Source organism: Carica papaya, chromosome 2 (assembly GCF_054855325.1).
Source record: "Carica papaya isolate Zhongbai chromosome 2, ASM5485532v1, whole genome shotgun sequence".
In the NCBI taxonomy this organism is placed as follows: Eukaryota; Viridiplantae; Streptophyta; class Magnoliopsida; order Brassicales; family Caricaceae; genus Carica; species Carica papaya.
In genome coordinates, this window is record NC_142310.1 from 2,824,241 (window position 1) to 2,849,631 (window position 25,391).

General features: G+C 35.4%; 1 protein-coding gene and 1 pseudogene across 3 annotated transcripts; both read right to left on the reverse strand.

Moving 5' to 3' along the window:
• Positions 1-3,253, reverse strand: LOC110826146 (serine/threonine-protein kinase AGC1-5-like). 2 transcript variants are annotated; one of them, XM_022056750.2, is made up of 3 exons: positions 2,409-3,253; positions 761-900; positions 1-622 (listed from the first exon to the last, which is right to left on the reverse strand). In XM_022056750.2, exons 1-3 carry the CDS (start codon positions 2,918-2,920, stop codon positions 96-98), a joined length of 1,179 nt encoding a protein of 392 aa, XP_021912442.2. In that variant the 5' UTR covers positions 2,921-3,253; the 3' UTR covers positions 1-95. The 2 variants fall into 2 exon arrangements, with proteins under 2 accessions (XP_021912442.2, XP_088068790.1); XM_088212664.1 differs by having other exon boundaries at positions 1-900; positions 2,409-3,250.
• Positions 3,254-7,109: 3,856 nt separating this feature from the next.
• LOC148268667 (neutral/alkaline invertase 3, chloroplastic-like) lies at positions 7,110-9,980 on the reverse strand (annotated as a pseudogene). Its single transcript, XR_015816944.1, has 4 exons — positions 8,093-9,980; positions 7,527-8,006; positions 7,392-7,440; positions 7,110-7,175 (listed from the first exon to the last, which is right to left on the reverse strand). The product of XR_015816944.1 is annotated as a neutral/alkaline invertase 3, chloroplastic-like (transcript).
• Between the last annotated feature and the right edge of the window lie 15,411 nt (positions 9,981-25,391).

Sequence of the window (25,391 nt, forward strand, 5' to 3'; positions counted from 1 at the left end):
TACAAATTACTTAAATCCCATTTCTCTTTAGTTATTAAAAATTGATATACATAAAAAAACATATCATGTAAATTAAAGAATAAATTTCTTGCTTCCTAATAATACTCTATTGAACTCTCTATAGCACTATCAACTGCGACAAAGTCTTTACAAGCTATAGGAGGAGGAATAAATGGTGGTTTTATACATCTCAAAAGTGCCCAATTAATCCCATGGAAAAATTCATGTCGTTTGATTGCGGCTGCACCCATTGTGGACCCCATTCGCATGGTGGGGTCCTTGATCAATAGTCGTGTGATCAAATCCTTAGCCGATTGTGACACCATGGCTTCTTTTGGAAACTCAAGTGCTCGAGCCACAATATTCGCCAAGGTCAACTCGTGGTCAACTCCCTTAAATGGCGTCGTGCCATATAACATTTCGAATATGAATATCCCTAATGTCCACCAATCAACTGCATTTCCATGTCCTTCACCAGACACAATCTCTGGTGCTAAATACTCGTGGGTCCCAACAAAAGACATTGATCGGACGTCCATTGGCTCTGTGATGATCTCCACAGCCGCACGATGTGTTGACTTCTTTTTTTGCTTGTGTTGACTAGGGTGCAAACAGGAAGCTACTGCAGGTGTGATACAATTGGGTAGAATGCATGATGAATTAGAGAAGTGGGATTGATTATCAGGATAACAACTTATGCTTGTGATTGATGATGCATTTTGATAAGAAATTATATGGACGGTTGATGTGGAATTATTGCCTTTCAGTGAGAGGTCGAAGTCTGTTAATGAAATGTGGCCGTCGGATCTTACTAGCACGTTTTCAGGCTTTAGATCACGGTAAACTATCCCCATCATGTGTAGGTATTCTAAAGCCACCATGACTTCAGATGCATAAAACCTGTCCAAGAAAGAGAATGTCACAAATTTTTAAAAAAGAAAATAAATGAGTAAATTTAAATAAGTTTGAAATATATAAAATTGAATTTGATAAGTTACTCAGAATAGTTTATTAAAAATTTTAATATTAAATTCTATTTAATATCTTTAGAAATATGTTTAATATAATATTAAAATATAATTATCTCTCATAATATTATATGTATTAATAAAAATATGTAATATATTTAATTTATTAATATATAAACATGTTCATGAACTTGTAAACCAGATTTAAAATTGGCTCTTATACAATAATGAGTTTAGAATGTAGCTATACTTATAACATTTAGGGACAAAATTAAAATAGGAAAAGAAGATTTTATTAATTAATAAAGATGTAAATGAAGATGGTACCTATTCATACATATATATATATATATAGAGAAATATGATAGAATTAAGAAGGTGCAAAGGGGAAAGGTTTGAAACTTCAAAGAAGATACATATAATTGGGAATTATATAAAAGCCCGAGCTGTCTTCACATGTTTGGTGGTCACCTTCGATCCTTTTCATGTGAGATGTTCGGATTTGACCCCTATCTACTACCTTAATTCTCCACTTACCTCTCCTATACATACATACATACATATATATATATATATATTCACTGTATCAAATTAATTATATTTTCCATTCCACAAAATATTTTATTCACCAATTATTTTGTCTTTCTATAAAATAATTTTTATTACTAAACACATTAATCATTCTATTCAGCATTGACTCTCTTTTTTTTCATTTTTAATTGTAACTCTCAAATTCTTAATTTATTCCTAATTTTATAATTTTATAATTTTCTATATGTTTAATTTTTTTAATAAATTACTGTTAATTACTAATAAGTGAAATATAATATTTTTATTTGCGGTTCAAAATTGGGTCATATTTATTATATTTTCTCAAAATATAAAAAATAAAAACTGGGATATATATATATATATATATATTTATAGAAGAGTGGGGCAACGTTAATTAAGGTGGCTTTCATTGATTTCCTTAATTATATGACGACGTATTATTTTACAACTAATCAAATTTCCCACCAGACAAATTCACCGGCGGGTCCCGCATGCATCCACCTTAGCTAGCAAATAGTAAAATCCACAAAAAGCCACTCATGATTGCTCATACACCATCATATATATGAATCATATGTTTATATATATATATACACACACACACACAATCATATACCCAAATCATTATTTAACTTGGATTATCGCATGCAAAACCTATGAATTACCCATTTCCTCCCATGCTTGCTCTACATGATTTATGTGTGTGTATATATATATATATGTATAACCTTCTCGATTCATCAATATATATATGTGGGTATAGATAATGTATGTACGTATATCACGATATTAATTACTTTAAATATTAGAATAATAAACTAACGATTCGAATAATCACATAATATATTTTTATAGATATACATAATTAATGTTAGTATACGTACGTACCGGACAGCAGCTTCGTTGAAGCGTTTATCTGGCTGCCGTTGACGGAGGACGTGAAGATCGCCGCCGGGACAGAACTCAGTGAGTAAACACGACCACCGATCGCAATCCAAACTCGCATAAAGACACGGCAAAAACGGATGATCCAACAATTCCAATATTTCCCTCTCTGTCCTTGCTCTTCCTTCCTTGTTTCTGCTCGCCAGCTCCTTTTTGTCCATCACCTTTGCCGCAAACCACGATCCCTTTAGCTCCACTAGATAAACGCTGCCGATGTCGCCGCTACCCAGCCGCCGGACAAACCGGAGGTCGTTTAGAGTGATGACGTCGGAACCTTTCTCAGATTTTGACGACTGCGCGTGGTGGCGCTTCGCGGAGGAGCAGGTGGTGGTGGAAGTGGTAGTTTCAGAACCTGAACTGGTGCTGCGGTTTGTTTCCGCCGGAGTTGTGGAGGTGGTGGCGATGCTTGAGTTGTCGAGAGAGTCGACGAGGCTTTCAACCACGAGTGGTTGCATGTTGGTAGTGGTGGCGGCGGCGCCGCCGGTTCAAGGAGTTGCAGAAAAAAGGAAGCTTGGCTAGAGGGAGAGAGTGGGAGAAGAAATAATTATAAGACTGAAGGAAAGGAGGAAAGGAGGGAGGAGAGGAGATTGTTTTCTCATTTTCTTTAATGGGCCAGCAGAATTGGATTGGGCCATCTGGCGACCCGTTGGGCCTGGTGGGCCAATATGGGCCCATAATTATACAATTATTTCCTCTTTTTTTTCACAAGTATTAGCCAAAAAAAGTTGTATTTAAAAAAAAAAAAATTTAATGAAAATCACGAGGAAGATTTTGTGATATAAAGAAATGTAATAAGGGGTCCAAGTATATAATCCTTGTTAAACTTATTCTTTTGGTTTAAATATATATGTATATACATATTTTATGTTATTATAGATATATTGGTAATTGAGATTATACATCATTATACGTATATCGATATTTAGAATTGGTAAATTAATAACCTCTGCCTTTCAACCTTTTAAATATAATTAAATATCTATTTATTTACTTTTTAAAAATGAAATTACTATCTCTTTAATTGTTTAATGTAAAAAAAAAAAAAAAATCTAAACTTTGACTCTTAATAAACATTCAGTTCTCTAAATTTAGATTTTTTTTTAAGTATAATCTTATAATAATTTTTTTAAAAATAACATATTTTAAAATAAAAAATAATGTTAAAATTCTAAAATATTTAATTACATAATTCATGATGTAATATTTAAACATAAAACGATAAAATAATTTTTTTATAAAATTAACTCCGTTCATTTCTTCATTATAATACAATTTTTTTGTAATCTTATCCTCACATTTGGTATTGTGCTATGGTGTGATCATCCTTGTTATTGTGTCGTGGTGTGAGCACTTTTAAATGACTTAGAAATATAAGAAGAATTAAAAAATAATTGAGAGAAAAAGAAGGAAAAATAAAAGGAAATGAGATAGGCAAACAAGAATAGAGAGAAAGCAAAATAAAGGCAAGTTTTTTTTTTTTTTTCCTAATGCACAATTAGATGGTAATCATAAAGTAAGTTCGTTATAAGAATTTATATTTTTCTAAAAATTTCTAAGTTTCAATTAACAGTCGTGAATTAACTCCAATAGCATATTGACTTTTTATGAAATTATTTTTTTTACTCCAAATAATAGAAAGACATATATATACAATCTAAATTAAAAATATCCAAAAATATATATGTATACTTGCAGTACTAAATCTATTTGCTTCATTTGATTCAATTTGTATTTTTTGTAAAATTGCTAATAATCTTTTATATATGGAATGTTATATATATTCATTAATTTTATTTTTGAACCCCTTATATTTTTATCTTGAATTTATCAAATGAGATTTTACTCCATAATCCTTCATATATATACGAAGATAAACCGGAATTCAATTCTTAAAGAATATAAATAAGCGAGTTCAAATATTAAAATAATGATATATTCTTTAATTATATAATACGGAAGAAATGGTAGTAATTAAATTTATTAAGAAAACCATGAAAATTATAAGGAAATTAACGCAAATAGGACAATTAGATACATGTACAAATTATTTTAGCTTTTAATACTATACTATACTATACTAATATGGTCTAGTCATCCTGTCATAAAATGGTGCATACTTGTTTTATATATATATATATATATATTTTAATACTCCTAAGAATGAATTAGCCCTAAACAGAAAATACCATAAACAAAAAAATTTGAAAAAGAAGAAACGCTCAACACATGACATAGGAAACGTTTATGAATGATGAATGGTTTACAGATCAGAGAACGGAGAGTTATAGGCATAGGAGACTGCAATTTTGTTTCCTTGTGAAGAAAAATGGTGAACAACTCACTATCAGTTACTCCACTGTATGTAACCGCCATTTCCCTCGGTGTATATATACCTATACACAATGTCTTCTCCATCACTCTCCAGTACCGGTTGACTGACTCTTCTGCTCATCAATGGCTGATACGGCTGCTCTCAAAACCCAGATCTTGAATATTATACAGGAGATGGAACAGGAGGTACTCTCTCTCTCTCTCTCTCATATGCTACTGTATGATACATATATATATATATATGATGGTTTTGATGCATGCATGTCTAGTCAATATTTGTAATGGTGAGGTGCAGGGGATGGTGGACGAGCAGCTTGCAATGGCTTATCGAATGAAAGAGATTCAAGAATGTGGACCTTTCTATTTTTTCCACCTGCTTCCTACTTTCATGAACGATTCTCGAGTTACTTTAAGGAATATGACAACAAAATTGTATGTGTGTATATATATATATATATATATATAATATTGTATATCTCTTTATTATTCATATAGCCTTTAATACTTAAGTATTTTTCGTAGAATCCATTATATATTAGTCTTACATTAATTAAGAGATCGAATTTAAAGTTCTAACATGAAGTTAAAATCTGATGATTCCTTTATCTTCCTGTTTAATCATTCATGTATTACGTGGATGTATATATATATATATATATGTAAGTATATATAATGTCTGTTTTCTCTTAATTTAACTGTAGGGAAAAACCGGAGGTGGATTTTCACGAGATAGGCGAATTTATCTTCAAAATCAAAGGGGCATCGTCATGGTAATTAACTATACAACCCCGGATGAACTATATAAATAATACTAAAAATATAGATCATAATAAATACTATTGTGTGTGGGTACATATATATATATATATATATATGTATTATCATTGTTACTGTGGTACTCCAGCATTGGTGCTTGTCGCATGGCACAGATCTGTCGTGAATTCCTTAAGCCTGTTGAGGACAAATCTAAGCAACAGTAAGCAAACATTTATTTTTCTCTTTTTTTTTCATCTGCATGATATTATTATACAAATATATGCACCAATATATATATATATATTGATGATCAAATTAACTTTGGTTCAAAAATTCATCTCGAGACACTTGTGTTTTTTCTATAGGTGTATCATGAAATTGGAAGCACTCAAACATGAATTCTCAATCTTGCAAGAAAAATTGAGCATTCTTCATGAGGTAATTAATAATTATTGTTGGTATTGTATATTTATTCTTACAATATAATTTTTTAATGATTAGTGTAATTTGACCCACGACTTAAAATTTTTTATGTAATTTTTTCGTTTACAAATTGAATATATATATATATATATATATATATGGATGAGGTTAATTTCTATTGTTGTTGGGAAATATATTTATTTTTTTGTTTTTAATATATTTTGGTGTACAGATTGAAAGAAGGATTGTGACTAATGCTAGACCAAAATGAAGCAAAAGTTGCTGAATGCTATATATTTAGTTTCCTCTATGAGCTTAACTTTAGTTTCTTTTATGAGCTTATCCCAGAAACTTGAAAGATTGTAATAGAACTTTAGTTTTCTTTATGAGCTGATAGTAAGAACTAAAAATTTACAAGTTTGTAGTAATACTAAAATATGTAATGAATAAAAATGAGTTTACAAAAAGTATCTTCGCTCTCAGATTATTGTCTCATACAATTACTTTACATACCACTTGATTTTTTTTAACAACAATGATGATTTACGAGGTAAAAAAATTATTATAATTAATTCAAAATAATTTACGAGATATAAAAAATGTCATAATCGAACAATAAAATTAAAATAATATAAGGGTATTCTTGATTTACAATGAACTCTCTAAAAGAATGTTTTTCACTCCTATAGTACTATGTATATGATATAAAGTCTGTAAAGAAAAAATAATTTGTTAAATCTCTAATACAGGAAGATATTTTCAGCTAATGCTAATCCTAAATCAACATATCATCTTTACATTTAAGTTGTTTAGATAGGCAAGTTGAGCCATAAATTGAAGTTACCTATACTTACGTGAAAGCAGCTTCAAAATTTTATTTTATGTAAGTCTGTTGGGAGTACTTTCAACCGCGCTTTCTTGTGGGGTTATCACTTATCATACAAGAGAAGCCATTGACAAGCTTGGAATCCTCTTCAGTTCTCAGAATTTTGGCTACACTTGGGTCTGCAAGTAGGAGCTTAGCCACAAGGTATCCAGCAATTGACCATGTCTAGAAAACTGTGCTTGCTTCCCAATGAACCTTCCTTTTTTCGTGTCATAGTATTCAGGCCACTTGTTTCTTGACATGCGTCTTTAAGTAACTTCAACAGCTCTTGCAGCGATTTCTGGTCTTTTCATCTTTATGGCTGCAACAGTAAGCTGCAAAAAGTATTTTTTTAAAATCTGAAGCTGTACTACCAACATTCATTCATTATTGCTTTATTTTATAAAACATCAACAAGGTGCCATATCCTATTGGATTCAAGCATGACACCTCAGAAAATTTATACCTAAATATAACTTCTACAAAGGGTTCTTTGGAGCAATGAACAAAATATTAGCAGCAGAGAGAATATTTAAGCATAATAAACTAACTTGCCATAGCAGAGTTGGCCAAGAACCACCATTGTGGTAAGACCAAGGCCTGCATCAGAAGAAAATGTAGAGAGAAATGCCGAAGATAATGAAAAACTAGATCATAAATAAATAATACGAAAGCAGATATATTACATGTTCTTAGAATCACTACCAGTGACTACTTGCCACTCCTAACCTTCAAGAGCGGGATAACATATCTTGAATAACAAGTTTGCTACCAAATCTGCCCATTTCGCTTCAATAAGATCCAGTATGGCATGTGACTGATCAGCTGTTGTCAACAAGCTTGCAAGAGATCACATGTTTCCTAGAGAAAAAAATTGGAAATCTATATACGAAGGCTGTAAGTCTCCAATTAGATAACCTCCTTTATTAGACATCCATTCCACCAACCAAGGAGAAATTTGATCTGGGTAAATGTTGAACTTATTAACTGCCCTCAGTCTTATAATGATAAATCTCATTCAGTTTTCTCAAATCAATCCAATAATACACCTTGATGTGGAATGAAAGAGCAAGTAGACAATTATTCAGTGCCCAGATAAGATCAGCTGATCCATCTTCTAGAGCAAGCATTTCACATGCACAGAGTAAGGCAGAATAAAATAGTTCCTGTAAGGAAAAAAAAAATCAGGATTAACTAGGGATACCACAAGAAAAGAAGATAAACAAATAAGATCTGTTAATTACCGACTTACAAACTTAAATAATGGCCGATTCATGTAGGTTAGTGAGTCAGATCATAATCTGTTGTTTCCACCAAGATGTTACAAACATACTTCACTTAGTAATGAACAAACCAGATCTCCATGGTGTCAAACATGTAAGCTATAAACTCTCTCGAAAAATATAAGCTGTAAACTGTACAATCTCCATCATTCTAGGGAGTTGCACCATTAGGAAGCAACCAAGAATACAATGAGTAACAATTCCAATAGTTGAACATTTTCTAAATCAACTAGACTAGAATCATATACTTATTGCACCTGCCAGAAACTCACTTGAGAAGCACCAAGATATGATATAAATTTAACTCAAGCTTGTCAAGTACTTAGTCCTAGCTTTATTTTCAAACTTCCACTATTGTTACCCAAATTGATTTAGTTTTATAATTTCACTTCTAGCATAGTTGCTGCAACAAGCCTCTATTACACCATGTGCAGAATTATTCTATACCACCACTCTTTTGCTACAAAAGTCGCAAGCTCCAAAAAATGAAAAACTGAATACCAAATGTCCATTACCATTTCAAATGAACCATAAAGGCAATTTTTTCCTTGCTTGAAATAAACAGTTGACGAGCACATATGGCTATTCAAACAACTGTTAGAACAAAAAAATGTATCTGCCCTGATGATTCCTTCATTCCACATAATAGAGTTAAATACCTCTCCTCTTTATTAAGAGGGTCAGATTTTGAAACTAACAAATGTAAATAGAATGTAAATAGAACTTGACTTGGTCTAGTACCAAGTCAGTGTTGGATGACCCTCTTCTCCATTTACTTTGTTTGGTTGCAAGATGTATTGTTTCCAGCAATGAGACCTTTTTTCACCATAGACAAGTTATTGTTATTTTTCTCAATAGTCTGCTGATTGGCACGTAAGGGGTGACCGATGGATACAGTGGATGGCATGACGTCGTTGTTGATCGCAGAGGAGGAGAATTGGTGCTGGGGCTTAACTGAACTTGTCCCTGAACAGCAAGAGTGGTATAACCTCTGTTTGGTGGGAAGATTCTTGACGCAAGCGGTTGTGAAGTTTGAACTGATGAAGAATACACTGACAGACCTGTGGAGGCCGATAGGGAGAGTAAATATTGTAGATCTCGGTTCCAATCGTTACTTATACAGATTTTTCTGCGAAGTGGATATCCAGAGAGTGCTCAACAGAGGGCCATGGACTTTTAACAACCACTTGTTGGTTGTGCACCGCCTTAGGGAGGGAGAACATCCAATGAAAGTAGCCACTGACACGAGCCTCTTCTGGGGGCAGAGTCATTCACCCCCGCCGGGTTGTGTATCGGAAACAATTTGGTTGTGCACCGCCTTAGGGAGGGAGAACATCCAATGAAAGTAGCCTCTGACACAAGCCTCTTCTGGGTAGAGATTCAGTCACTCCCACCGGGCTGTGTATCGGAAACAATGGCTAGGCAGTTTGGGAACCTGTTAGGGGGTTTTGTGGACTATGACACACGTTCGTCTTCTATGGCTGGGATGGGGGGTTGTCTGCGGGTTCGGACGGCCACTGATGTTCGAAAGCCTTTGTTCAGAAAAAAGAGGCTCAACCTGAGAAATGGGGAATCAACATTTGCAATCTTCAAGTATGAACGCCTGCCTTTATTCTGCTTCCTGTGCGGTCGATTGGGGCATTCGGAATCATTCTGCAAACTCCACATCCATTCCAGTGCGGCGCCGCTGCAGCAGGGGTGGAATGAATCCCTCCGCGCAAATCCCCGACGGAATCTCGCTCCGACGAGCAGATGGTTACGGGATGAACAGGGGGAAAACTGAGGGCGAAAATCCCGGCAAGTATCTCGGGGATAGGGGGAGGGAAGGAAGAAGCGAGTATCTCGGCCGAAGCGGGAAAGAAGGGAGATTCTTCAAATTTTTATTAAAAAATATAAATTTATATATTTTATTAATTATATATTATTTGTCCACCAATAATAATACAACTTATATATATAGGATGTATAGTTTATAGTCCCAACTTTAAATACAACTTTTATAGATAATGGTGAAAGTACAAATCATTTATCTAAAGAATATTAAAGGTTGGTAAATTTATATTTAATTAAATTGTAAAATGTTAAAATAATTTTTAAAAAATAAAAATTAATTTTATGTAAAATTAAAATAAAAAATTTTAAATTTTATTAATTTTTGTTATTTTTTAATTTGTTTAATCTCTTTAATTGAATGAAATACAAATTTACTCATCATAATAGTGAATAAAATAGAATTCACTTATATTTTATTATGATTGAATAATTGATACATAGCCAATAAAAATAACTACAATTATTTAACTTTTTTTATTGTTAGGTTTTTTTTTAAGAAATACACACACAAATACACATATTTTGTGTATGTGTGCGTTTTATAAATTTAAAGAGTTATTGTAACTTGATGTAATGTTAAATCACTCTAAAATTTTCAGTAGAATTTATAATAGGAAGTTGATATTATGATGATGATTGTCACATTATACATGAGACTCACTAAATATATATACATGAGAAAAAAAATATTTTTTTTGGTTATGATAACTAAAACTTGAAAAATAAAGAAAATAAAAACTAATCTTTTCCTCTTTCCTCTTTGATTAAGAGTTCTTATGTGAAAAAAGATTTATCATTTATGTATGATAGCAAAATTACTATTGAAATAATTAATAATAAATATTTGTTTGAATATGTCATGACTCAACCAATACAGTTATAAGCTAAATTTTTTTATTATATTAAATCAAATATTATAAACAAATCATTATTAATATATATAATTATATTTAAAAAATGATAAATTTTATATTTTACTAAGATTCACACTTGTTATCTTCAAGAAAAGTGTAAGAATCTTAACTATTTAAACCTAATGTTTATGATAATTTATGAAAATTCTTAAAAATTTCATTGTAGGGTGTGCATAATTTTGATAAATGAACAATAGTCACAAACTTTAATGGGGGCATTTTGGTGCACGAAATGCATGTTCCCATGTTAATGGATGTTAGTGGTTATTTTCTCTTTTTCAATGGTATCATCCTATGTTTACCTTATAAATAGCTAGCTTCTCTACTCTATCCTATCTTATTCCTACATTTCTCTATTGCTCTCCTTTTTATTCTTTCACTTTTATTTCTTTCTAAAATTTTCTTGAAATATTCTAACTTTTCCTTTTCTAGTTGTGCAAATTAATAAAATCCATGATCTATAGCTAGCTAAGCTTATTGTATCGTGCAATTAACATGTCAAAAAGCTCCTTTCTAAACTCGTCTTATCTGATTGACCTAGTGCACACCTCAATCCTTATAGTGTATCCTCAAACTTCAATTCCTATTTGTATAGAAAGTAAATGCCTAAGGTAAATTTTTCTATCTTTTTTCATCAAGAGATTTTTACATGAAATTATTAAATATCAACGATTCATCTGAACCAACAACAACAAAATTTAAAATTTTTTAAAACAATACATTTTAATTTATAACTATATTTGCAAGATAAATTTGAGTTTTAAAGCAAAAAATTAAAAGTTAGGTCAAGATTTTAATCTCCTGTAAGTCCTTCAACTAAGAAAACTTAATAATCATAAAATGTTTCTTTCGCCTAAAGACATAATAGGCTCGTTGAGATTTAACTCAACTTAATCACCGCATTTCCACCAACATAAAACAAGTTTGAGTTTAAATTTGTTTTCCATGAAAAAGGAATACTTATTACAACCTGCAGAGAATTTACTAGTATTGATTTTTAGTAGCTCTCATCCACCCCATCTGCACAACAAAACAAAACGTAATTACTTTATAATATTATTATTGAAAGAGATTAAGATAGATAAAATACTAATAGTGAAAAATTAAATATTAAAGTTAACTTTTATAAATTAAATAAAAGACAATAATTACTTTAGTTAAGTTATAATAATTAAAGAAAAATATAAATCTTATTTTATTCTTGATTAATTTTAAATCAAATTGAATTAATTAAAAAAACCTACATTTATTACAATAACAAAATATTCGAGAGTAATATTCTAAAAAGATAAGAGATTTGTTTTATTTAAAATATATTTTAATTAACTAGATATAATTATTATAATATTTAATTAAGTATGAGAAAATAGATTTCTTTTTTACATTTTCTCCTAAAAAATTTATTCTTTTTTATATTTATCAACGTGTAAAACATAACACTAACTCAAATCTAACCGGTCAAACATAAAAATTATACAATGCAAAAATCCATTTTCTAGAACTATTTGAATTTAAAGATTAACGAGTAAAAAATAAATAAATGAGGATGGAATTAAAAATAAATAAATAAGAATCATATTAAATAAGTTGTAAGAAGTAAGAGTACCTCAATTTAAAGGAGTGCGTTTGCGCTTGCGAAGGGTGGCGCTTGCTTCCAACTGCATCACCATACATATCCGATTTAGTGAATAATAATAATAAAAGAAGAAAAATAAGAGGTATAAAAAATTTTAAACTCGTAAATCTTAAATAGAATACAAAAATTTTAACTATTACTATATTATTATAGTTCATTATAATTGATAATAGTTATAATTATGCAGCCCGCAAAATAGATTTTTAATAAAGTAAACTCATACTGTATAAGTATGCAAATTTAAATTTTGAATTAAAATTTTCACGCAATTCATAAAAAAAAGATATATAAGAGAAAAATATACACATGAAAGTAAAATTTTGTAAAATATATAAAATAAAATATTACCTGAAGGAGGATTTTCATGTTTTCCTTTACTTGTGAGAATTCATGTTTTATTGAATCTAATGCGGCCATGCACCTTTCAAAAAATATAAAAAATAAAAAAATACTTAGTGGAGAGATATATTAGTAATATCTGCAATAAAAATTAAATATAAAATTCATTTACTACATGAATATATAAAGACTGGTAATTGATTTATGACATCAATTATATATAAAAGCTTACCATTCCTTATTCTTTTCATTAGATACCTTGATGAATTCCTCACATTTCAATGCCATTCGACAAGCGCCAAGGCTACAATTAACATCAACTAATTATTTTTTAAAAAATAAAAATTGTGTAAATATATTAATTAAGTGATATACATCAATCATAACGCAATACAAATAATCTCCAAATAAGAATACATACAAAAGTGTAGTTTGACTCGAGATTAATTAGGCGATACACACTAATTGTAATACAATACAAATAACTTTCAAAAGATGACACACATGAAAATACAATCTGACTCGAACTTATGATCTCTTGTAAAAGAAGAAATGCATCAACTATTAAATTAATTAATTAATTAATTAAGTATATACATATACCAAACAAATATATATATCCTGCTACTAGATATTTGGTTAATTAAATTATTAATTATTTATCTATTGGGTGGATATCTATGTACTTTTATCTTTATCTATAAGAGTATGAATTCAAATCAGACTACACATCTCATGATATATTATTTAACTATTAAAATATATGAATTTTTACACACAAAAATTGTACTTGAGAATCTTTATTATTAAATACATATTATAACATCAACAATAACACACATAAATACTCCAAAATTAAAGAGTTTTAAACTGTGATGATTAGTATTAATTATATACCTTGAGGAAGCTCCTTTGATCTTGAAGCAAAGTTCACAAATCTTAGGAAAATCTGCATCAGATACTTTATCCCTGCAAATTAAGAGAAGAAGACCAAATAATTAAAAATTATTAACTAATCAAACGTGGTAAATAACTACTCAGATCTAAATCGAGATATATATTATGTACACATACAAAGCTTTAGCCATATCCGATAAGATGATTTCAGATTCAGCCATGAAGGTGGAGATTATATCATAAAAATAATTAGAACCGCAACCAGGTACTCCTTTCATTTCATATGCTATTCCAAAAAAGTGATCTACCATACCCTTTAAAAAAATCGAATGCAAATCAATCAATGATATCGATACATATACATGATCGATAAACAGATAAGAGAAAAATAGATAAGATGTTAAGTACTAAACCTCTTGTTCCATTGAGTGAATCATGTCGAGGAGCTGCGTGCTTTGATCCATCCTATTCGAAACAATTGGAGGAGAGCAAAATGGTTTTGGCGAGAGAAGGGAGATTGTTTTTTTTTTCGAATCTACAGTGCTCACCGAAGCGGCGGAGAGTTATATGAGTTTAGTATTTATAACAAACTACTAATAACCTAGGTCATTTCTAGTGATTGATATTTAGGTTATCAATATTTTATGCATTAATGAACTTGCATATTTTTGGATTTTGTGTTCCAAGTTTGGATTAATTTTGCCAACAGTTTTATGAGAAAAATTATTTATTTTTTTTAAAAAATAAAAGTTTAATTTATCAATTTATAATATTGTATAAATAATAAAAATGGTTTTTCTCCAAATAAATAACTTCAATCGATAAAAGGCATTATATTAGCACCTTTGAGAACAGTTAATTGCTACTAAAAATTAGACAGTAGACGATAAAATTTTACCGATGGATTTATATTGTCACTAAAAGTCAAAATGTCGTAAAGTAAATATGCGGCAAATAGAGGAAGCCACATATCCATTTCATGTACAACTTGTCCATTTCTTTATTTGAAAAAAATTATTTAACTTTTATATTGACAAAAAAAAAGTATAAAAGAAACCAGAAATAAAATAGTTTATTCATTTCATGAAGGTAGTAACCAGGATAACAATTTATTACACATTTAAAGGAACAATAATAATAAACTTACTTTTTCACCTGCTTATCAGTACCTCTGGGGGTTTATAAGGATTCTCCCTACGCGTGGACCCAATATCTAAGTTATCAATTAACTAACCGTCCCATACCGTATGAACGCCAAACATACTCTATCTCGATACCCAATCTGGTATGAGGGTGAATTATACCTATGTTCGCATAATGTCTACGATAGAGTTTTTTCTATGTATCAAGTCCATACACCTTTCCCCAAGATATCCGATAAGCCTTTTATACACATATCCATATCATTAACCAGCCACAAATTACGCATAACCATTTCATATTTACATATCAATAGTACGATACATAAACGGACAATACAAACAATTAAGAGAACGTGATTAGGACATTTACTTCAAATCAGTCAACAGGTAAGAATAACAGCTAAGCAACTAATAAATGAAAAAGCGATTAAAATCAATAAAAAATAGCAATTTAGGCAGTATAGGAATAAACAGAAAACACAGTTAAAGCAATTATATACTGACCAGTTCCGGCTCCACCGGTGACCTGTAATTAATTTAGAAATTTTTAATTTTTACAAAAGACACTGTTATTAATTATTAAACTTTAATTTACTTTAATAGGAGAAAATGGTGAGAGATTCTTATCTCAGGTCGGTGTTCGAAACACTGCTTTTTTCACTGTGCTTCCTAGCAGTTCTCAGATTTCTTGAAATTTTTCTGTGAAAATCAAAAACACGCGTCACGTATTCTAAAATACTCCAAAAAGGCAAAAAATACACATTTTTAAGCTTTTTGGCTGGTTTAGGGTTCCAGCACGGCGGCATTGCCGTGCTCTAGCACTGGCTCCACCACCCACGAAGGCATCTTGTAAGGACTAGAAAGTAGAAAGACTAGAAAGAAAAAATAATAATAATAATAATAAAAATAAAAATATAATAATTAAATAAATTTCTATCAGGTAGGAAACGACGTCGTTTTAGAGAGGGGAAAAACGACGTCGTTTTGAAAGAAAGAAAAACGACGTCGTTTTGGGGTAGGCTGGTAGAGTATAAAGGGAGGTCGGGAAAGGGAGAAGGAAAAGGAGAAAAAGAAAAAAAAAGAAAGAAAAGGAAAAAGAGAAAAAGAGAAAAGGAGGGAAGGAGGACAGCGGAGACGAAGAAGAAGAGGAAAGTTCCAGAAGGAGAGAGGAGAGAGTCGGGGCGGAGGGGAGCGAGAAGGGAGAGGGAAGGAGGCCGTGGACGGACGACGCGACCGGCAGGAAGAAGGAAGATGGAAACGGGAGGTACGGTGAAAATTTGAGCTGTTTGGTGTGGTGTGTGTGTGTAGAGAATTTTGTTGCAGGTTGCGGCGTCGGCAATGGCGCGACGGAGTGGAGCAATGAAGGTAGGCCATAAGCGTGGGGTTGTCCCGCGCGCTCACGGAGGTGATCGGGGAAGGAATTGAAGGTATGGCGGTGTTGGAGGCGTGTGGGGAGTCGTGGGGAAGGATGGGGGTGGTGCGGGTAGAACAGAGTGAGGAGGATGTGAGAGGACAATCTAGGGGGCGCGGGTGGGATAAAAACTCGAGAGGACAGAAGAGGTGTGTGCGTGGTGTGTGCGTGGGTGGGGATGTGGAGGGAGCCGCTAATAGGCGGCGATGTGTTTCCCCGAAATGCACAGTGGTGAGGGCGTGTGTGTGGCGTGAAACGGTGCAAGCTGAGAGGTTAATCGCCCTAGGTAGGCAAAAGTGTATAGGAACCGGGAGGAGGCAGGAGGATGGGGGAGGTAGCGGGTAGGGGGTAGTGGGAGAGGGAAGGGGGCTGGAAGGTACGGCAGAGGGGACTAGGAAATAGGATTTGAGGGGGATTGGATGGGAGAAGAGGAGTAATGTGGTCAGTAGGAGTTAGCAAGTTAGAACGCTTGGGACTAGCATGGTATAAGGGGAGATGGGAGTATGCGGTTTGGGATGGGAGATTTGGAGGCCGTTGGTAGGGGCGGGTTGAGTTGCCGATGTTGGTGGAGCAGGGAGGGATATGTGTGTGGGTGTGGCCTAGCAAGGCCGAGAGGGGTAGAAGGGTGCATGAGTCACGGATGGTGGTGACGGGAGGTGGAAATGTTTGTGTGTGTGCGTGGTCCAATGAGGTCGAGAGTTGGAGGAGTGAGTATGAGTCGCCGATGTTGGTGATGCGAGACGATGGTATTTGTGTGTGTGTGTGGCCTCTTTAGGTCGAGAGGTGGAGGAGTGAGTATGAGTCGCCGATGTTGGTGACGCGGAATAATGGTGTTTGTGTGTGTGCGTGGCCTATTAGGTCGAGAGGTGGAGATATGGGTATGAGTCGCCGATATTGGTGACGTGGAATGAAGGTGGTTGTGTGTGTGTGTGTGTGGCCTCGTGAGGTCGGGAGATGGGGGAAGAGTGTATGAGTCGCCGATGTTGGTGACGGGAGTTAATGGATGATTGTTGGGTGGGTGTGGTTGTTTGGCCGTGCTATTTCCTTGGAATAGGACCTTGATAATTAGTGTAGGGAGGGGGTTATGAGTTGCTTGGGGTTGGGTAGGATAAATGCATATAGACATTTCTGGAAATTCTTGTCACTGCATATTACACTTACAACTTGATTTTTATCGTATTGAGTTATGTGAACTCACTTCTCATCATTCACAGGTGGAGTAAGGACGGAATTGGGATCCGAGCGGCTGGTAACGGAGCCCCGTCGGTAGTGCCATAGGGCACAAGTTTTGTTTGTGATTTAAAGTAGTTTGAAAGGATGGTTTAGTCTGGATATTGAATATCTAGGAATGTTTGATATTGTATTACTATGTGTTGTAGAGGTGGAGATGTATGTACAATTGATTTGGAACAAAGAAGTTGGTCAAGTTTCTCTTGTGCATGGTTGGAATAATATGGATTTCGGTATTGTGTTGTATGAGTGCTTTATCGTACACCGTTAAGAAAAAAAAAACGGGGTGTTACACATCTCCTCTCAGCTTGGCCGTTTTCGGTCGATTTTGGCCGATTTTACACGAAAACCTGTAAAATAATGGGGTTAGGCAGCATCTGTTTGCCGGTAAAGGGAAAAATTGAACTTTACTGGCGGGGGGAGGGGGGGTCTTTTGTTACGGTGGCTCCACCGTTTTCCTCTCTCGTGGCTGGGGTTCTCTTCAGTCGACCCGCACTAGAAAAGGATCAGGAGCACAATTGTAGAAAAATCAAAGGGAATGGGAAAGGACTCGTCGAAGTGATTTTTGGATGGCGACCGCAGCAGCTCGGTCGAGCTTCACTAACATTTTTTGACTTAGCCTTTTCTTTTAGGCTCTAATATGAGTGTGAGGAGGTTTGAAATCGAATTTTGAGTGAGAAGGGAAGAAAATTTTATCTTTCCAGCATCAGCTGTTGCTCCGATGTAGCGAGGAAAACTATTTGTTTCCTTTCCAGCTACCCTTCTTCTTTTTCTCTAGCGAGGACTGGTGGAGCTAGGGCTAGGGTTTCCTAGAATGCAATGTATAAATACCCTTTCTGAATTGATCTGGACCATCCATGCAAGGACACATGACTCTCTCTCGTTCGTTGGATTGCTCTTATTCTGGGAATAAATCTGAACCGCACGATCGAATTGAATCTGATCATTTGATTGTGCCTGAAGAGAGAATGGATCTGGGTCATCCGTGCGCATGGGAGGAGATTTGGGCCATTGGATCTGTTGGCATGTGGATCGCCCGCATGGCTTCTCGCGTGGACGCGTGAAAATGTGTTTGCCACATAGCGCACGATGATTGGCCGCGTTGCTGACGTGGTAGTCCACGTGGCCAAAGTTTTATTATTTTCACTTTTACCTAATTTTTAAAATTTTTTTAAATAGGTCCTCTCATATTTCTACTATGTCCCTGATTTTCAAAAATATTTTCAAATGCATCCAAAACACAAATTTTTTCAAAAATTCATTAAAAAATTAAAATTAAATTAGTTTATTTTATTTTTTTATTATTATTAAATTATTTCGGGCCTACTTTTCGAGTATAGGTGTTCTCTCCCCCATAAGAAAACATTTGGTCCCTTAAATTTATTACTCCCTCAAAAGTCAAACAGCTGAGGGTACTGGGCATTGAAGTCTGATTCTAGCTTCCAAGTGGCCTCGTTCTTCGAGTAATTCTGTCATAAGACCTTGACGAAAGAAATTTCTCTATTGCGAAACACTCTGCTCTTCTGGTCCAAAATACCTATCGGTACCTACTCGTATGATAGATCCTCCTAGAGTGGAAGTGGCTTATAAGACAAGACATGTGACGGATTCAGGTTGTACTTGCGTAGCATAAACATATGGAATATATTATGAACTCTGGATAACTCTAGATGTAGTGTTAGTCTGTAGGCGGATGTACCAACTATGTCCAAGATCTCAAACGGTCCGATGAATCGAAAATTTAACTTTCTTCTATTTCCAAACTTGCTGATACCTTTAAAAGGAGTGGCTTTAAGGAACACTCGATCGCTCTTTTTAAATTCCAAATCTCTCATTCGGGTGTCCGCATAACTCTTCTGTCTACTCTGAACTGTCTAGATGTTCTTCCTGATTTTGACTATTCTCGTTGTGGTCTCAATTACAAGGTCTGAGCCAATCAATTTTCTATCACCCATTTCTTCCCAACATATCGGTGATCTATAGGGTCGGCCATACAATACCTCATATGGAGCCACGTCAATACTTGCTTGATAACTATTATTGTAGGCGAACTTTATCAAGAGTAAATGATTGTCCCAATGTCCCATGAAGTCTAAAATATAAGCCCTGAGCATATAATCTAATGTATGAATGTTTCGTTCTAACTGTCCATTTATTTGAGGGTGGAATGTTGTGGTAAAGAAAAATTTCGTTCCCATTGCTTGCTGAAAACTTAACAAAAATTGAGAGGTAAACCTGGGGTCATTGTCTAATGCCACTATCACCAAAACTCCATGTAACCTGACTATCTTCCGGATATAGATTCTTGCTAACTTGTCTAAGAGGCCAATCATTTTGATGGCCGAAAAATGAGAGAACTTAGTGAATCAATCAACAATTACCCATATTATATCATGCCTCGAGTATGCCTTAGGCAACCTTATTACAAAATTTATAGTGATATGTTCCCATTTCTATTTCAGGATTGGTGGTGGCTGAAGTAGCCTGCCTGAACGTTGATGTTCTACCTTAACCTGCTGACATACAAGGCACTTGGCGACGAAATCACCAATCTCCATTTTCATCCCCTCCATCAGAATCGAGGTCGCATGCTTCGATACATCTTAATACTTCCAAGATGCATAACAAACTTTGAACTGTGAGCCTATATCATGATATCTCTTTTTAGTTCACTGTCATTCAGAACAGATATCATGTCCTGTAACCTAAGCAGCCCATCAATAGAGACTCAGAATTCTAAATTTACACCATATTCTATATCCTTTTTGAAAGCTGCTAGAGTGGGATCAATCAGTTGGGCTTCCTTTATTCTCTGAATCAATTCGGGTTGGACAGTTAGGTAGGCTAGACATGTGGCCCTTTTTAAATCCTAAAGTTATATATATTGTAGCAGCCCCGAAAATTCATAATGGAATGTATATTAAAAATATCAAATGCGGAAGCGAAGTCAAAATTTGAATAACATCCCTTACACTAAAACCAAAACGTGCTCACAAAATATAAAAGATTAAACTACCTAAAGGAGAAACTTGAAAGTAAAAACTACGAATGTGACTATGGAGTCTTTAGGCGTCCCCTTCGTCGTCCTCCTGCGGAACCGGCTCGGGAACGATGTCCTCTTGATCTGAAATGATTAAATAAGGAATGAGCTACACTAGCCCAGTAAAGACATCACGATATCTCACAGTTACGGAGGTAAAGGTGGGTAGAAAACACAAAAAGACCAATGGAGCATAATTTACAACAAATCCTTTTATCAATAATAAAACCTTTACCATCCACTTACCACGGTGGAATTTATAAAATAATATACGAAAGCAATAACATTATCATAATCAGGGAATCATATAAACTGTAAAACATAACACTTATCACGCCTTTTGTAATTCAATCATTATACAACATATCTTTTCCCCATTTACAAGCCCACTAGTATCCATGGGGATCCATAGGGGTCCCGCTACCCGTTAATCCTTAACACTTGAAATCCATTCCAGGGCCGTCCCCATACCCCGTCCGGTATGGGCGCCAAACCATAGACCTCATTACCCCGTCCGGTATGAGGGTGAAACGGGCCGTCCCCATACCCCGTCCGGTATGGGCGCCAAAACACATAAGATCTCCATACCCCGTCCGGTATGGGAGACCACAATCCCGGTAGGGTTCCCTACGGACCCGGTTCGTCCACCATCTCCCAGGATATCTAGTCGGGCTGAACACATTATACAATTTCCATTCACATTATCTTTCATTCTCCTTTTCCCTCAGTCAGCATTATCAATCACATACAAACAAGCAAAACGATAATTTATGCCAAACAGACAACATATAGCACCAATATCCCGGTCATTCAATCCATAATCAATAAAACAGTAAAATATGTACACGAAACTATAAAATGAAAACATCGAACCCCATGCTGTATTTAAAACTGTAAAACAGGCCAAATAACAGTTAACCGACAAACACACTAGACTCGGGCTCCATTAGCGACCTTAAGCAATTTCACACATTCGTTGATTCATAAAATACCGTTTTATCACTTATTGGACTTTAAAACCGTGATAAAAAATAGGGTGAGGGGTCCTTACTCGTTTCGGGGTCCGAACACGGCTTCACAGTGCGCTTGCAGGCTGTCCCTAATTTTTCCTGAATTTTCCTCGGGGAACTGAAACGCACTACTGGTACCTGCACGTGTTCCAAAAAAATCCCAAATTAGGCCCAGGGCCCCTTTCGGCCCAAATCGCAACTCCAGCACGGCGGCTCCGCCGTGCTCCGACGACGGCGCAGCCGCTGGCGGCGGCGATTCGCCTCGGGTTGGCTGTTTTCGGCCGTTTCTGGCCGAATTCGGCCACATTCGCATCGGTCCCTGCGAGAAAACAACCCTAGGGCCCTCGGGGGGCCAAAAAAATCACAGAAAAACGGAGCTTACCGGCAGCGGCGCTCTCGGGTGCGGCGGCTCTCCGGCGAGGTTCGTGTTTTGGTGATTCGGCTCCTGTCAACCTGTAGAGAAAAGAATGGTGATCACGGTGATATAAAAATTGCATCAAACAGAGGCCGGGAAGGGCCTCATCGGAGGCAAAAACCGAGAAAGGCGCGACGGCGCCGCTGGGCTTCAGCCGTGTATTCCGGCCGTTTGGCCGGGATTTTGGCTCCGATTTGGCCACAGGAGGAATCAGCGTGGAAAAACGAGTCGGGGGTACGAAATTTACCTCGATCGGCGGTCGGAAGTTCCTCCGGTGCGGCGGCGGGTGGCGGCGGCCGGCTTCTGGTTCGTCTTCTCCAGCGAGCGTCAGGCAGCTAGGGTTTGTGGTCTGGTGTGGGGGTTCTATTTATAACCCCTTGCCTTTTGATCTCAGCTGTCCATTTTATTTTAATATGGGCCGTCCGTTTTTTATTAAATCTGGGCCGTCCGTGAGTTTAAATCTGGGCCGTCCGATCGCACGCTTGATCTGGGCCGTCCGATCGCGCCCACGCAGATCGCCAACGTGGCCCTTTTTGGAACGACGTGATTTTGCCACATGGCAGGTCTCGGTTGGCCGGGACTACTGACCGGGCCTGCTGACGTGGCTGCCGACGTGGCTTTTTTTTTTTTCTCGATCCGGGCGCTACATATATTGTGTAGCCTTTATTATTGTGCGTTTAGAAACTATTATGTGAGCTAACATATCTGCACTTTTTCTGCTGAGAGCATTGACCACTATATTACCCTTACCTGAGTGATACAAGATCTTACAATTATAATTCTTGAAGAGCTCTATCCAATGCCTCTTACGCATGTTGAGATCATTCTGAGTGAATATATGCTTTAAGTTCTTATGCTCTATATAGATCTCAAATATTTTTCCATACAGGTAATGGCACCAGGTTTTTAAAGCATGGATAATAGCGGTAAGTTTCAAGTTGTAAATGGGATAATTCTTGTCATGCCTTTTCAATTATCTAGACTCATAGGCTATGACCTTTTTATATTGTATCAGAATGCAACCCAACCATAAGTAGGAAGTATCACTGTATACTGTATATCCACATGTCCTATTCGATAGAGCTAAAATCGACGCAGTAGTCAATCACTTCTTGAGTTTTACAAAGCTTCTTTCATAGTCACCATTTCACATAAACTTGATGTTATTCTTCATAAGTCAGGTCAGGGGGGTACCTAGGCTTGAAAACACTTTTACAAACTTGCGGTAATAACTTGGCATACATAAGAAGGTTTGAACTTCCTTAACCGAGGTTAATTTCTTCTAACCCATTACTGCCTCAACATTTTCAGGATTCACTAACACATCATCCTTTGATATTATGTGTCCTAGGAAGGTAGTCTACTCAAGCCAAAACCCATAGTTGCTCAGTTTTGCATATAGCTTCTTTTCCTTGAGAACTTGTAAAACTTGAGTCAGGTGCTGAGCGTGTTTCTCTCTACTCTTTCAATAAACCAGGATATCATTAATAAACACTATGATGAACTTATCCAAGAACTGTCTGAAGACCATATTCATCAAGTCCATAAAAATGACAGGTACATTAGTTAACCTGAATAGCATGATCAAGAACTTATAGTGCCATTACCGAGTTCTGAAGATCATTTTGGGGATGTTCTCTGCCCTGATTTTTACCTAATGGTAACATGTACACAAGTCAATCTTAGAGAAAATCTAAGCACCCTGTAATTGATTGAAAATATCATCGATCCTGGAGAAGGGGTATTTGTTCTTGATTGTGACCCTAGTAAATCTCTTGTAGTCAATACACAACCTCAAAGACCAATCACATTTTCTTATAAAAGTGACTCCAACACCTCAAGGAGATATGTTATGTCGGATGAACCCATTGTCCTGCAATTTTTTGATCTGTTTCCTCAGCTCTTCTATCTCAACACAACTCATTCGGTAATGAGCAATTGAAATGGGTTGGGTGTAAGGCTAAAGATCTCTGATGAATTCAACTTCTATATCCACTGGTAGTTCTGGTAGTTCATTAGGGAATACGTCCAAAAAATCTCATACCACAGGAATCTCTTGAATATAAATTTGTTTATTAAGCTTGTCTAATATAGAAAAAAATAATTGGGTTAAACCATCAGATAAACAATGCAGTTACTATAAGAGAATAATATCTAAAACTTTTATTAATTTGTGAAGGGCTCTTCATTAAGAAGGTTGAATACAAGTTTCTTATAAAAATAATCCACGGTGGCGTGATACACCGTTAACCAGTTCATTCTTATAATTACATCAAAATGTCATGTGTCTAGTGCTATCAGGTTTACACTCAATTTTTTACTTACTATTTCTACGATACAAGCTTTGTATATGACATTCCCTAATAGTGTCCCATTCTCCGGTGTAAATACAAACAACACAAAATTAAGACTTGCAGGTAACACATTCAAATTTTTTGTGAAAGCATGCGAAACGACATAATGTGAAGCACCAATATCAATAAAAACATATGCAAGGTGATTACAAATAGTGTACGTACCATGTCTCACTTTCGGGTTGGCTTCAGCATCCTTCTGAATGAGGGTATAGGCCCTGCCCTAGATTGAAGGTATGACCTAATTCTGATTCCATAGGTACTCTCTTCCGTAGTGTTGGACACTTCCACATATGCGGCAGGTATTGTTGAGGCGATAGTAGAGTCTGTCCCTATAATCTTTGCCACAGTGCTAGCAAGTCTTGTTGTGTCATGTTGTCAAGGCCTGAGGATAAGCTTGAGTCGTAGGTCTAGATTTCTTATTTTATTAAATCGGTGCAATGGGTGCTGGCCTGCAATGTGGAACTGGGGCCCTGGAATTTCCCATCGCTAGAGGAAAGATATGGAGGTTCCTTTCTATTAGTTGTGTCTTGGCTAGAACTGTTGAGTAGGTATTAAGCTCAAATATATATAATTGCTATTTGATCTCAGGACAGAGGCCCCACTCAAACTTCCTTATCTTTCTGCCTTTTTCCATCATGCTCTCGGAAAAATATTAACCTAACTCCAGAAATTTTCGAGTATACTCAGACACTGTCATATTATCTTGGACTAGGTGTACGAACTCTATCTCCTTCAAATGTTGAAGGTGTTTTGGGAGGTACTTTACATTGAAAGTTGTCAGGAACTGTTTCCAGGTGATCAGAATGGGTAGGGTGGCCTGTTTCAGTTGCCACCAATGACCTGCCTCACCTACGAGCATGTAATTAGCAAGTATGATCTTCTGTTTAAGAACTACTCTACTACTCTAAGAGTTACGAAGGTCTTCTCTATCTCTGTCAGCCAATACTCAGCTTCTTTGAAAGTGGATGCCCCTGTAAAGGTAGGTGATTTAAGTCTCTTGTACTTTTTAATGTACCTTGGGTCCATCACGAGTGGAACTGGGTC